General features: G+C 37.6%; 1 protein-coding gene across 2 annotated transcripts; it reads left to right on the plus strand.

The window, feature by feature from the left end:
• The first annotated feature begins 2980 nt into the window (after positions 1–2980).
• Positions 2981–12559, plus strand: ces3 (carboxylesterase 3). Of its 2 annotated transcripts, none has more exons than XM_028003837.1 (13): positions 2981–3136; positions 4533–4731; positions 4823–4961; positions 6211–6344; positions 6414–6567; positions 6687–6791; positions 7211–7312; positions 8207–8347; positions 8442–8522; positions 9052–9196; positions 9271–9420; positions 10789–10861; positions 11892–12559. In XM_028003837.1, exons 1-13 carry the CDS (start codon positions 3070–3072, stop codon positions 12031–12033), a joined length of 1632 nt encoding a protein of 543 aa, XP_027859638.1. In that variant the 5' UTR covers positions 2981–3069; the 3' UTR covers positions 12034–12559. The 2 variants fall into 2 exon arrangements, with proteins under 2 accessions (XP_027859638.1, XP_027859647.1); XM_028003846.1 differs by having other exon boundaries at positions 9058–9196.
• Positions 12560–15792: the final 3233 nt, after the last annotated feature.

The raw sequence follows: 15792 nt of genomic DNA on the forward strand, positions 1-15792 counted from the left end.
GAATATTTCATTAGAAAACTGCTAACACCTGCACTTGTTATGAAATATGTTTAAGAACATTTAACTAAAGTTATTATTAAAAGAGGCAGTGGAAGACAAAGAGAGCCACTGGTTGCTTCATTCTGGGTCTGGGTCTGTAAATGAAAGAAGTCTGTTGTAAAATTGCCAACTAAACAATTACTGCACAAGAAAGCACACTGGAACAAGTTTTCTTGTTGTAGTTCAATTTATGCGGTAATAAATCAACAGACTGCACCTCTGCCCACCACAGCAACACCATCATCAAGTTTGCTGATGACACCACAGTGGTGGGGCTCATCTCAGGAGGCGACGAGTCCGCCTACAGGGGAGAGGTGGAGCGGCTGTTGGTGTGGTGCAGGGAGAACAATCTGCTCCTCAACAACTCAAAGACAAAAGAACTCATAATAGATTACAGGAGGAATAAAACGGACATTACACCACTAACCATTGGGGGAAAATGTGTGGAGAGGGTAGCTGATTTCCGTTTCCTGGATGTCCACATTGAGCAGGGCCTCACATGGAACATGAACACCTTGGAGCTGATAAAAAAGGCCCAGCAAAGACTGAACTTCCTGAGGGTTCTCAGGAGGAACAACATCAAGGAGAAGCTGCTGGTGTCCTTCTACAAGTGCTCCATAGAGAGCATACTGACCTACTGTATCTGCGTCTGGTATAACAGCAGCACTACGGCTCAAAGGAAAGCTCTCCAAAGGGTTGTGAATACAGCCCAAAAAATCATTGGCTGCCCTCTCCCCTCACTGGAGGACCTGCACAGCGACCGCTGTCTAAGAAAAGCACAACACATCACAAAGGACACTTCTCACCCCGGACATTCTCTGTTCACACTGCTGCCTTCAGGCAGAAGATACAGAGCAACCAGAACCAGAACCAACCGTCTCAGAGACAGTTTCTACCCGACAGCAATAACAAAACTAAATGCAATCAAAAACAACCATTAATCATCATAAATGATGTATGTGAGAATGTGGCTGTTCTTATTTTTCTTTTTTCTTTTTTTTGCCAGTTGTTTGTTGATTCTTACATTGTGTGTGAATTGTGAGACAGTAATTTTTTGTTTTTGGGCATGTGCACCGACTGATGGCACCCTTTGAATTTCGTTGTCCTTGTGACAATGACAATAAAGATTTATCTTATCTTATCTATCTTAGATGTTAATAAAGAGCTCAGAGGAAAAGTCTGAGTAAGAAATCAATGGACGAATCCAACCAACGTTTAACAAGGCCTTGAACTTTAAGCTGAAACACTAACACAATATAAAGTCACACATTATGAAGACAAACAAATATTACATTTTGTCAAATGCTATGATAAAGACCATCAATACACAAACATGCTGTTCAATGTTCCATTTAGTGCTAATCAAAGGAAACCGTAAACAGATTGGTTTTTACTCCTATAACAGCCCTTAAACATCATAATTGATCTGTACATGGAAAGAGATCAGATCAATCCTCTGAGAGGAGGTCCATGTTGGTGGTTCTGGTTCCTCTGCAGCAGCTGGTCCCACTCAGCCAGTTTGAGTTGGTACCATAAAGGTTCTTGTTACAGTTTTCATGTCATCTTACCTGGTTTTTGAGCAGCACAGGTGATGCTACCAATCAGCAGGAAAGAAAACCACACAAGCCTGCAAAATTTGGATTAAAGCCATGTTAGACTCACCTCATAATGCTGCTGTTAGTGCAGGATAGACCTAAGATTCCTCTGATAGTGACTCCGTTCAAATGATTAATTTTAGAATTTTATTCTCAAATATCTGAAATTTATCTAAAAATCTGACATTTTTCTGGCATTTTTTGTTTTTACTTTTGAAGCTTAGAAATTTCCTTGTTTCTTCTAGAACATTTCTGAGATTAATCTCCAAATTTCAGTGCTTTTTCAAGAAAACGTTCAACTTTTCAAAAAATGTTGTTTTTTTTTTTAAAGAAAATTTTTGAACATTTTCTGTTTGGCAGAAATTTACTTTATATTTTTCTATCAACAGTGGCCCTAATGCGCCGACGTTAATAAAGACACTTTTGTTAACATGGTGAAATTTGCACAAAGATGGCAGTGGGCACCAAATCTTAATTTCATCACAGCGATCTGTCAGAACCAAATGGATCCATGATATGCTTCATCTGAGGAGTGGGTGCACATGTAGGAAGGACGAACCCAGGGCGCTGTTCATGTAAGAACCGCCCCTGCAGTCGCCAACGAAAGCCATTTTCTCTCCTGTCATGGCCTTCATCCAGATCTTCATGTTTCAGGTTTAACATCTTTATTCTTCCTGCAGGAAACGGTTTCAGATCTCTGCTTGAAGCAACAAGAACGTAAGTTAGCCAACGTTCTGAGTGATACATGCCCCTCTTGCCCTCGTTTTGCAACATTTAGCTGATAAGCCTCCACTGTCCGGGATGTGGCCGGGGAGGCTGAATCCAAACGGGTCCAAGGAGCACATCATGTTTGTTCACCCTGATGCAACAAAGTGTTTTCTCCTATAAGACAAATGGACAGCGTTTCCTAACCCAACCTGTTTCCTAACCCAACCTGGTTCCTAACCCAACCTGTAGAACTGATCTACACCAGAAGGAGGTAATTAAATCATTTCATTCCAGTATTTTGTATTGTGGCACATCTAAAAACTGCAGGACAGCGGCCCTTGAGGACTGGAGTTTGACACCCCTGGTCTAAATAATCTGGACCACCTCCAATTTTTACATCAGCATGACTCAGGAGCTCAAACCTACCTAAGGTTTCTGTATCTGTTCTCCCAAGACATGTGACCGGCCTGTAAACTGTTTGTGCCTCAAATCTGTCCATGTGGGAGATCATACATGTGTAAATATTGTTGGGTTCAGAGAGCAGGATGGGTCTTTTTTATGCATAGACGTTAAATCATTAAAGTACATTCTGTATACAAAGACCCGACTGTTACTGGACTTTGTTGTATGTGAAGAGTGAAGGTACCAGAGGGGAGGGGCAGAACAGCAGGCTTATATATCTGAACACCGACTGTAGATCTTTGTCTTTTGTTCCTGGCTGCACAAGATGAGAACAGTGCTGCTCGTTGTTTTCCTGCTGCCTGTGCTGATGGTGACGGCACATCCAGCACCAGGTAGGAAAAGGATTTTAACTTTTAATTGTGCCAATTTTCTCATTCTGTAAAGTCAGACATGTTGTTTTTGCTGCTGGATAAAAAGATTTTTGAAACCTGAAAATGAAAACAGCCTCTGGAAGCTGGCGACCTGTAGTTAAAAAATGACAATAGGTTGAGAGAAACTCTTACAAATAAATTTTTGAAGCGTAAAAGTTCCTTCAAAGCATATTGGCATCAACTTAAGGAAGAAAAGAGCCTATGGAGCATTTAATGTATTTAAGGCCACTGTTAATCAGGTGTAAATTATTAAAAATAAGGAAAAAAGTTGCAGAACCAACAAATATAGAAATTTATTTTTATCTGCTGTTACCATCATTTTAAATACATCTTGTTGACTGTTGTATCAATTAAATGTTATGTTTTTATGTCTTTACTGTGATTATTTTTAATCATATTTTACTGTTTTCAGTGTTGGTTAATAATTTTTCTGCTGGCTGTACAACATGTCATTTCGTGGGAATAATAAAGATACCTCAAAGGCATTTCTTTTTAAAAGCTTTGAATAATATCGAGTTCTATTTTAATCCTGTGGGTTTGTTGTTTTTATTCCTTTATTATTCATAGTGCATTATTTTAATTACATTTTAATAAATGTGGTCTTATGATTTGCTGCTGTTTTTGAGCAGGAGTCTCTTGAAAGCAAGATCATAAATATAGATTACAAATAAGCAATAAAGTTTTGAAACTGAAAAAACCCTCAAATCTAAAAGGTAGTTTTGATATTTAAAAAATATTTTTTGTTTATTAATGTTCAACATTTTGTTTCGTCCCATAATATTTTACAAAGTTGGAACTTGTGCAGTTTCTCAGGATAAGCCACATGTTTTCTGAAGGATTTAATTATAGGGCCAAAGGCGGCCATTTTGAATCTGATGAACCAATTCTGAGTCAGTTTGGAGACGTTTTTGGTCTTTATCCTGCAGAAGAAAGCTGATAAAAATGAACTCTTAACAGCTCAGAGGGGAAGCATAGTGGGAACAAACAACATTATTCAGTTTCACAGTTAACAATCAGATACATTTAACCATACTTGCACAAACAACAGTAATAAGCATAAAATAATAACACTAAACCCTTTAACAGCCTAGTATAGTCAAGTAATACTTTTAAATTACTAGAACATTCTCACAAAACACCCTTAAAATAAATTGGCCCATACAATTTACATTACTGTCTGGTAGCAATTTCTTTTTCAGTAGAAAGAAATTATATGTTGAAATTTAAATGAGTCATTTTAAAACTTTTTGGAGGCCATTTTCTCTGTGATACTTTACCAAACCAAATTTTACAGTTTTGAAAAGAGTAACTGATTCGATAAAACAGAAAAATCATCTCCTGTCTCTGTTCTCATTAGGGAGCAGCGAACTTATGGTTTCTCTGAAAAGTGGCCAAATCAGAGGAGAATATGTGACTGTAAAAGGCACAGAGAGGAGGGTGAAGCAATACCTGGGGATTCCCTTCGCCAAGCCGCCTGTAGGGCCCCTCCGGTTCGCTGCCCCAGAGAGCCCGGAGCCCTGGGAGGGGGAACGAGACAGCGCACAGCAGCCCCCCATGTAACAACCCCAAACCACCAAACAAATCAGCGTTATCCCAGAGACTCTTGTTCATGTCTGAATCTACTTCCTGGTGTCCATCTGTTCTCAGGTGCGTCCAGGATCGAGAAATAGTCATAAATATTTCCATAGCCATGTCTATGGACTTCTCGGTGCCAGAGGTTTCAGAGGACTGTCTGTATCTAAACGTCTACACTCCAGCTGAAACCACGCCAGAAGTTAAGCTGCCGGTGAGTTGAACAGCTGAAGAGATCAACAGAGATAAACAAAGAAACAGTGAACCAGGAGGACCTTGTTAAAATCTACTCACAAGAGACACAGCACGAGATAAAGAATTGCACAAAGAGGACTTACTGTAAAGGAGAGTGCACAAAGTTTAAAGCAAATGCCTCCATCTAGTATAGAGACACAGCTAAACACAGAAACAATGAGGCTGGAGTATTTTGTTAGAATGTCCTTGTAAGAGACATTTAGAACCAAAGTGTACTTTCTATAGGAAAGAAAAGAGTGTACACACAGTTAATGGTGGGATACCCTCTGTCAATGGCTATCCAGGATAGAGACATGGCTAAACAAAGAAACACTGGAGTGCTTTGTTAAAACATGCCCAAAAGACACCCAGCTAGAGGTAAAGAATTGAGTAAAGAATACTTTCTATAGATCAGAAAGGAAAGTACACAAAGTAGATGTCAGGAAAACAATTGTCATTTCCTAAATCCAGGAAAGAGACCCAACTAAACACAGATAGGACTGAGCGAAGAGTACTTTCTATAGGAAAAAGAGAGAGTATACGCAAAATTAATGCAAGAAAACCCTGTCAGTGACTCCATCCAGGATAGAGACAAGGCTAAACAAAGGAAAAACTGATCCAGAAATACTTAAAAAAGCTAATTAATATGTGGAGTTGTCATGCATTCATTGGATGACTTTATATCTTATATGAATTAATCTGCTCTCCTCTGAACACAGTAGCTGTGGACATTGAGAACTTTCTCAGGAAAGAAAAACAAGGGAAATTAGCATATAGTTTGCTTTCTGTTGCTTTAAACCAGGGGTGTCAAACTCCAGTTCTCAGGAGCCGGTGTCCTGCAACTTTTAGATGTGCCTCTGCTGCACCACACCTGAATAGAATAATTGGGCTCTGGAGAACTTTTCTACACAACAACGAGATAATTAAGGCATTTCATTCCAGTGTTTTGTACCTGTGGCACATCTAACAACTGCAGGACAGCGGCCCTTGAGGACTGGAGTTTGACACCGGTGCTTTAAACCTTTCAATGTTTGTGTAGTGTGTAAATACTGATTATCCAATCACATTTTCATTGAGCTCAACTGATGTTAATGTGTAAACATGAATATCGACCTCAGTCTGGGCTGAGTCTGTGTGTACAGTTTGGGCTTCGCCGCATGCTGCTATAAACTGTAGTTCCTATATCCAAAGGTCAGCTGACACCGTCAGGTTCTTGTGTTGTGATTCAGGTGATGGTGTGGATCCACGGAGGAGGTCTGGTTTTAGGTGCTGCCTCCCAGTACGATGGTTCCTCATTCACTGCATATGAAAACGTTGTGACAGTCGTTATCCAGTACCGTCTCGGCATCCTGGGATTCTTGAGGTAAGAAAATTCTGATGTCCAGATGTTGTCCAAATGATTGCTTAAACAAGAACTTTCCTTTTTTTGAAGCACTGGAGATGCACATGCCAAGGGAAACTGGGGTTTGTTGGATCAGCTGGCTGCTCTCAGGTGGGTGCAGGAAAACATTGAGGCCTTTGGCGGCAATCCACAATCTGTCACAATCGCTGGGGAGTCTGCAGGAGGCATCAGCGCATCCATACTGGTAAAGAAAACTCCTTCCTAGGGAATGGAAGAGATCACACACTTTTTAAAACTGTTTTATGTTGGATATGTATTACTGCATTCCTCCTGATAACTTACCAAAAGTGTCTTTCTGCACAGACTCTGTCTCCTCTGTCGAAAGGACTCTTCCACAAGGCAATCTTTCAAAGTGGAGTTGCAACTCTTGGGGCCTATACTTCGGATCAGCCTCTTAATCAGGCCCATGTACGTTTGAATGTGTTTGTTCTCACTCCTAAGGTGGATATGTCCATGATTTGTTCCTTTGGATTTGCTCTCTGCATGTCCCACTGGCAGGAAACAATGCAAAGGAAAAAGTCACAAGGGAAGAGAGGCGAGTCCTGTAGCTTTAAGATATAACCAGGGTCAAACATCAGAATCTAATTTCAGAGTTACTTAATCAGGATCAATAATGGATGTACGGACGGACTGACGTTTGGTTAGTCCAGATGGATGAATGGTCTCACATTTCCATCCATGTTGATCTGGACCCATTTTTTTACATAAATAAATTAGAAATGGCTCAAGACTTTTACACACTTCTCTGGTATTTGCATCATGTTGGTCCAGTGTGACCCTTCGCTTCTCGGTGTTTTTAATGACCTAATTTCCTGTCTTATTGCCAGACTGTTGCCAACCTTACTGGATGTTACATGAGCAGCACAGAAGAACTGGTCCGGTGCCTCCGAGGGAAAACTCAAGATGAATTAATTTCTGTAGCCAAACAGGTAAAAGAACCTTTAAAGATACTGTGGCTGTCCACCTGTGTTCTGTAATGTGGTTATTTTAGGGATCATAAACTAATAAATACTTTTTCTTATTTCAGTTTATTTAGTTAATTTATTTTTTATCCACACTGCATTATATGATTAATTATTACTTTCACATTTCCCTTCCTGTAATCTCCATTCTTATAAAACCTGACTCGAACAAAAATTGCCGCCTGTTAACTGTAATACTTACGTCCTCCACCAGATGGCCGAAGTCAGGAGGATTTCTTGTAGTAGGTTTTTGAGGAAAGCAAATCTACTTTGAGGAAGAGCTGGAATTTTGAAGACACTCATTTCAAGTTTGGCGTTACAGGATTAAGAGTTTATTGATTGTAGGGAACTTTGTAGCTGACCGCCATCTTGGTAGGCGTCTGTAACAAACTGTCATGACAGCTGGACTGTAGTTACTATGACAACAATGCACAATGCAAGAGTCTTTCTCTAGCACATTGGTCAAGAGCAGAGTTGGGTGGTAACTAGTTACATTAACTTGAGTAACTTTTTTGGTAAAAATGTACTTTTATAATTTTTTTTTTTTTTAAACTGTACTTTTTACCTTTCCTTGAGTAAAAATATGTTGAAGTACTGCTACTCTTACTTGAGTACAGTTTTGGGGTTCTCTGCCCACCTCTGGTCAAGAGTGTCAGTATACTTTCTTTTTCAAAGCTATGATTTAAGTATGCTTTGCACTGCGTCTGCCTATCAAGATGGCGGTTCAGTGGCATGCATCACTTCCTGTTTAGACTTGTAAGAACTTATGTATTCCTTTCTGGCTGTGAAAGATTGTTGGGTTTTGTGTTGGGAGTCTTTTTTCTTGCTTCTGTAGCAAGAAAGCTTCTATTTTGTGTGCAGAGCAAAATTATACTCGGAGCCACTGTTGACGGCGAATTCCTTCTCGGCACATCTGATGATCTTCTCCAGAGGAAAGAAGTTCTGAACATCCCAGTGATGATGGGCGTCACCAACCATGAGTTTGGCTGGATTTTGCCTCAGGTGGCGTTAATGTTTCAGAGATGACACGTTCCAGGTGTCTCTGTTTGATGTTGAAGTATTCTGGACTGGTTTGTTCTCTTTTGGCGGATCACAGGCCTTCACTCCTCCTGGTTGGGAAAAAGGCATGAACAGGGAGATAGTGCTGGCAGTGGTCCACTTGTTTAATCCTAAAGGGGTGAGATTGTGAGAATTGCTTATATAAAGCTAGAATTAAGATATTTATTTTTAATTTGATGAGCAAATTCATAAACAACTAGAAAATTTTGTCTAGTTTCTACTGCAAATATATTAGTACACTTAAATTATATTAACACCACTGAAAAAAGAAAAAATAATTCAGACTTTAATCTCAGAATTTCAACTTTAATCTCAGAATTTTGACTTTGATCTCAGAAATTTAATGTCAGAATTCTGAGATTTAAGTTAAAATTCTTCTGTTTTTCATTGGCCCTAATCCTCTTCCGTATAAAACAGTCTACAAGTAACATTTCAGCAAGATATGGGAGCTTGTTTTAAGTTCAGAATAATTCCTTAATATTGATGAAAAAGTCCTAGTCCACTGTTAGATTATTTCACCTATAACATCGGAAAATGTCTCATTATTAGTAGAAAGCCCCAAATTGGGGCATCCAAAGAACTCTAAATATGGAAACAAGCCTTGCCTCTGATTTTTACTGATTTATGAACCTTTCTCTGTGTTTCAGTCCGCTTCTTTAGCCAACAATGCCATCGTGGATGAGTATCTGAAAGACGCAAAAACCCCACAGGACATCCGAGACGCCTTCACGGAGGTCATGGGAGACCTGGTGATGGTGCTGCCCACCATCAAGGTGGCCGGATACCACACAGGTCAGAAACAAAGATGGCTGACCCACTGTGCTTTGGTCTACATCTCTGCTCACACCTGTTCCTCCTGGCTCCAGACGCGGGCGCTCCGGTGTACATGTATGAGTTTGTGTACGTTACGGATAGACCCAGGCCCAACAGGCCGAGCTTTGTGAAAGCGGACCACGCTGATGACGTCGGCTACATGTTCGGAGCATGTTTCTGGAACGGACACATCAGAATTACTGGTTAGTATACAAGCTTCAAAATGACGATTACCACATCGAACATCTTTTAGTCGAGTGTACCTGCAGGATGCTTCAGTTCCAGTTGGTGTCTGATTTCTAGAACAAATATCTTACTATGCTTGAAATAAGAAAAAAACCTAACTTACAAATAACTTTTCAGCAAGATATTGGAGCTTGTTTGAAGAAAATAATTCCTTAATATTGATGAAAAAGTACTAGTTCCAATGTCAGATTATTTCACTATTAACATGGGGAAAATGTTTTATTATAAGTGAAATAATAATCTGCCACTGGAAGTTGTACTTTTTCATTAATATTAAGAAATTATTTACTTCACACACCTTAAAAGCTTAATTAGTTTTGTCTTATATTAAGTGTACTAGAAACTAGATTAAATAACTGATTTTGTGTTTTTGCAGTGTAGAATGAAGTCTTGCCTCCGATTGTTGTTTTTTTCTTGCTCTGCTGCATTATATCTGCAAATGTTAGGAATGTAAGTCAAGTCATCTTCCATTCACAACTAGCATTATGTCTGGAAATATCAGGAGTAAGCACCAGAGTCCAGTTTGGGATTAGTTTGAATATAAGTCCATTCCCACCAGCCGTGTTTAATTTGCTTTAATCCAACTCTAGTCAGTTTTTCTAGAAAGTCAGTTTTTTGGGGAGAGATATGAATAAGTAATCGAACTCTGATCCGTCTATTAACTTTGATCTCGGTTTGGTTGAAGTGAATTCTGATGCTGTTTGAATACATATATGAACGCTAGGCGGACCGGAGACCGCTCCAGAAGCAGGAAGTGGAATGTAACACAGGGAATTCTGGGTAAATACTGCTAAAATAAACATGCAGTCAAGTGCTAGTGGGAGAAATTACTTGTTGTCTTTATCAATCAAAAGAGAAACACTACAACAGCTAAAATCTGAAAATACCCTAAAAATATCATCTTCAGAAGTTTTTGTATCATGTCCTTCACTAGTTCTTGGTGCAGCGCCCCCACAGGTCAGGAGGAGAACAGGTTTTTCAAAGGGTTTGGATTGTTTGACACAGTGCAGTGAGAAAGAGAACATCAGGACCTGAAAATGTAATAAATGTTGCAGTTTTGGTCTCCAATCCAACCGAGTCTACCGGACTATCAGGTGTAAAAACACTCTAATAAAAAAAACACTAAATAAAAGGGATTGTCTAATTCAGAAATATTTTCTAAAAACTGTGATTGTTTACTAGGATTTTGTTATACAACTCTCTGTGAAGTGCTTAAACTTTCTGCTGGAAAGTGTGGCTGTGTTAATCCAATGCTCCCTCAAAGCAGTAATTATCTGAAAACAAACTTCATTCTGTGGCTAAAACTCTTCTTTTTCCATCTTCAGTCAACTGCACTGATCAGGATGAGAGGTTTTCCAGGACCATGATGTCTTACTGGGGAAGTTTTGCCAGAACTGGGTAAGAAGTGAACATTTGGCCAAGTAAATAAATACCATCAATAACTCTGAAGATGCAGAAAGATTCTCGTCTCGGGGGTTTGCATACAGCTGGAGTTTGAGACTAAATCTGAATAAAGATCACATCTGTAGATATACAAGTACTGTATTTGCATTGTGCAGAGAAATTCAGACTTTTGCAGCTTTAGTGCATGTTTTGTGTAATATTTCCTTCAGTCTAAAAAAACTGACCACTTAACTAATGCTGATCTACTTTATGAATATTTTAGTATTTATGAATATTTTTACAGTTATTTGATTAAAATGAGTAAATTTCTGCTAAATAAAATAAAAAACTTTCTAGAAAATTCAAGAAAATTTTGGAATTTGAAAAGTCAAAAATTTGCTAGAAAATATTGAAATTTTTTTTAGATTGTTATAGAAATTTTCTAGAAAAGAAACTTTAACATTTCTTAGTTTCAAAAGTAAAAAAAATGCTTGAAAAAACCTCAAATTTTGGCATTAATCTTAAGAATTTTCTGGAAAAAAAACTTGGAAACGCCAAATGGAAAATGTTCCATTTTTGAAACAGAAACTTCCTTTTTTATATATATATAAACTTTCTCCAAAATTATTCTCAAAATTTCCGATTTTTTTTCTAGCTAATTTCAGACTTTTCAAACACAGAAACTTAATTGTTTTTTCTAGAAAATCTTTCTGAATTATCTCCAAATTTTTTAGTTTTTTAGCAGGAATTAATTCCTGGTTTTTTCCCCTTTCTTCAATGATCCTAATAATATGACGTCATAATGAAGGCATCAAACTGAAAAAAGCTGCGGGTTTTTGGTAGAGAACTGTACCCGCAATAGTCACTAGAGGGCGGCCTAAGCAACCAAAAGTAATGGAAGAAGATTTGCACATTTAATGGAAGAAAAGCTGTGTGTTCTGCAAAAAATAAGACAATAAATTTGAAAGCTTCTTCCTTGTTTCACCTGTAATTATCCAGATTGTTTATTTCTGCTTGTGTCTGCCTTGTTTATATTTGTCCCCAGCTCTCCTAATGGTCCTGGTCTGGTGAACTGGCCGCTGTACGACAGGCAGAAGCAGGAGTACATGGAGCTGGGTCAGACCCAGTCTGTGAAGCAGAAACTGAAGAAGGACAAGGTCGATTTTGTCACTTCCGTTCACCCTTAGAGGCTGCAGCAGATGGAAGCAGCAGTCGCTAAAGCTGCAAACTGAGCATCGAGTTGTTTTATTTTTAGCTCAGCGTTTTAATAATACTTATAATGCAGTTAATGCTGATCACTGCCTGCAACATCTAGACTTTTTTTAGTGTTTTGATTCAGGCTGCTTTGCAAACTGGGTGTAATTAAAAAATGTCTTCATTCATGTCATGTAATTGTTGTTTCGCTCTTATTTTTCTACATTAGATTAAAGCAGGATGCATGAATAAAACATCACATCTTTATCAGAGTTGTTTGATTCATGGGGAAAGTTTCTGCACAAAGTTTCTTTCAAACTCTGGCCGATTAGATTCATAGTGACTTCCTATCAATCTAATTGAAACAGAAGCTCTAAGCAATTGCTATGAAACAGGGATGTCCAAAGTGTGGCCTGGGGGCCATTTGTGGCCCTCAAAATGACTTTGTTTGGTCCGTGACCACAAGTCAAGAAAGGTTAAAAATGTGGCTATCAAAATAGTCCCAATTGGTGATGAAAAGAAAAAAACTCAAAAAGATGACAAAAGTGGGTAATTCACCATCATGAAGATTTCATTCAGATTTCAAACATTCCAGCTCTTTAATAACTTTAAATCATTCTCTTTTTTTAAATTCCTTTCAAACTCTGTTAAGTTATTGCTTAGTTTAAAATTGTCTGGATCCTCTGGTTTCACCTATTTTATCTTCAAATATCTTTTTATTGTTTATTAGAAAAATATTGACAAATATTGTACAAAATCATGTCAAATTTTAACAGATTTTCTATCGAATTACCAAAATAAATCTTTTAAATTGCATTCTATTTTGTTGGGCTTGTGTTTTGCTTGTTGCTTATACTCTGGTTAAAGATAAGTATATTATTTTGGTTTGTTATTTTTTAACCGAGAAATACCAAGTACACCTCGCTGCAGCAAACAGAATGGGGCGGGGAAGGACCACTGTCAGTCTCATACCTTATATGGAAATGGGACTATTTCATTCCGGAAATGAAGGGGGCGCTAGTGACACTATTTCCTGTACCGATCGTGTTATAATAATTATACTAATAATAACGTATTTTATTTGACAACGCCTTTTAAAACACCCAAGAACACTTTCAACATTAAAAATACAAATTAAATAGTAAAGAAATGGCTACAAAACGTGATGTGTCACGTGGTAAGTCACTTTTTTATTTCCAAATCTTTATTAAATCTTTATTTAAAATTATATTAGTAACAAACAATCTAGAATAAGCAACAATAAGGAAACATTATGGAGATGTATTTATCTATCCTTACACCCAATTTATCTCAAACAAAAGTAATAAAACATGAATCAAATCAATATTTTGGAGACAAATGTACATTACATTAACAGCACATTTATCCATCCATTAATTATCATGATTGATCCCTATAGTGGGGTCATGAGGGCTGCTGACCCTGGACAGATCGCAGATTAAGAAAACAGATATAAACAAATGAAGTTCAAATAATATATTTTGATGTTGTGAATGGTACTCTTAAAATAAATACGTTAAAATCTAAACTATAATAGCCTCTGGCTTATTAAATAAGACCTAGATGGAAAAGACGTTTGGTCAGTAAAACATTTAGTCAACAATTTTGGCCAACTTAGTACGTCCATTCACAGGGCACTTTTGTTGTTTATTTGCCAAATATTTTTCTTATTATTCACATTGTGAATATAATTTACAAACAAACCAAAGGACTTCTGAACTTCTAACAAGTGCCATTCCGAAAACTAGAATACTTTTGGTTGCAGGTGACCTGGCTCAGCTATTATCATTGTTTACCATAATGTCTCATTGGAAACTTTTGCTATAAGGACTCCAGTTCAACCAGTAAACTGACTGGTGTCCCACTATTCCATTTAGAAATTTCATATCAATTCTATCAATTGCAATTGATTCATAAAATAAAGACCTTAAATATCCAATTGTTGCAAAACCCAAAGGGATTAATTAAAACTTTAAATGTAGCTTCAACCTGGAAAGACTCACACAGAAAGTAGGTTTTAGAAAGTTTATTTGAAAAGAAATAATCTTTGGCCCTCAGACCCCGGCAGTAGACACTGCGCTGGTAACCGCCAGAGAGAATGATCTGTTTTCAATATGAAAACCTTTTTGAATAAAGTTACTGGTTACATAAATTAAACCAGTGTGTAATTTCTAACTATAACTGTCTTCATCTCACCTGCTCAGCCAATCACCTGATCATGTGTCTCCATCCCAGCCTAACGGCGCCGGGCTCATCTCCTCCACCCTTCATAAAGTCCGGCTTGATGTGTGCAACTGCTCCTCATCTGAGCTTCCATCAGCTCCACCCCGACTACACCTTCGCTCTGCTCGTTTAATCTTGTTTGTATCTGAACAATATGTTTCTGTATGTGCTTACTTTATTACAAAAAACCCCAACAGTTGATTCTGACTGTTAAAACATAAACTTAGCTGTATGTCAGGTTTGTAAAAAAAATTTGTATTGATTCCAGTCATTGTTCAAAAAGTATAGGAAACATTGTATTTACACATATAAAATATTGCAAGTTATTAGCTTTGCTTGCATTTAAAATGTTTAAAACAAGGTTATCCAATTGTTAAACAACGCTGTTAAAATATATTTACAACTACTTTATTGGTTCTACTCTCTCCAACAAATTACAGCCACAATGTAACTTTGTGTGGAAACGGCACCATTTCTATGAAAACTAAATAATGTAAATCAACTGAGCTACAACAAAAGAAAAATTCAAAAATGTAAATAATATTGAAAGAACACATTATTAAAAAGGATGACTGCACAAATCAAAAGGCAAATATTCTTCAGCAGAAATGATTTAAAATGGCATGTCACAAAAAAAAAACGAACAATGTGTGTTAACTGAAATGTGTGAAAGACTGTGGAAAGCAACTAATATTCTCCTTGCATTCAGTATTGACAGTCAGTGCAGTGTCCAGGTCGGCCATCACAGTAGTAACCAGGGTACTCTCCTCGTCTTCCATCGCCGGTGAAGCCCACAGTCTTTATTTTACCGGTTGCAGGAAAAACACGTTACAACCGCAAAAGGAATCCGGTTTTCTGCCTTGAATGTTTTTGAAAATTTGCCCCAGTTGATCTCACCTGTTAATGAAAAATCGATTTCATGTAGTTGAAATCTAATTTCACATGTTTTAGGTGAAAAAAGTCAAAGGTCCTTACCATCCAGCCAAGCAAAGTGAGTCTTCTTCCTGAAAACTGGGTCAGACTCAACGACTTCAAAGCACTTGCAGGTCAATGCCAAGGTGAGGTAAGCTGAGTCTCCCTGTGCTGGTATCACCTCCTGGAGAACAGCTTCAAGAACATTCAAAGGCATCTGAAAATAAAAAAAACCAAACAAAATAAAAAATCACATTGCACATTATGATCAGTAAAACAGCGGATAATAATAGCCATTTCACCAAATACTTTGTTACTCTTACTTGTGTAGTTTATTGCAGTTACTTACTAAAACTATATTGAAGTAGTGCTACTCGTCATTAGAGTATCACATCTGGGTACTACACCCAAATATAATGGCAGCTGTTAGTTTATAAAATATATTAGACTTTCCAGAAATTTAACATTGGTGTACAAAACATATTTTAAAAAGATTAACCTTTAAAAATAAAAGAGAAACACTAGAAAACTGGTAAGTATGTAAAAAATATTTTATATTTTTCAAGTGTAGTTATACATACCGTTATGTTGAACCA

The sequence above is a fragment of the Xiphophorus couchianus genome, chromosome 2 (genome assembly GCF_001444195.1).
Source record: "Xiphophorus couchianus chromosome 2, X_couchianus-1.0, whole genome shotgun sequence".
Classification (NCBI taxonomy): Eukaryota; Metazoa; Chordata; class Actinopteri; order Cyprinodontiformes; family Poeciliidae; genus Xiphophorus; species Xiphophorus couchianus.

Excerpts from the sequence above, each read along its gene's own strand:
- ces3 (XM_028003837.1), top strand. The coding sequence starts at position 3,070 with ATGAGAACAGTGCTGCTCGTTGTTTTCCTGCTGCCTGTGCTGATGGTG. Across the intron at positions 8,348-8,441 it reads TTGGCTGGATTTTGCCTCAG|GCCTTCACTCCTCCTGGTTG; the intron begins GTGGCGTTAATG and ends GGCGGATCACAG. Across the intron at positions 9,197-9,270 it reads GGTGGCCGGATACCACACAG|ACGCGGGCGCTCCGGTGTAC; the intron begins GTCAGAAACAAA and ends TCCTGGCTCCAG.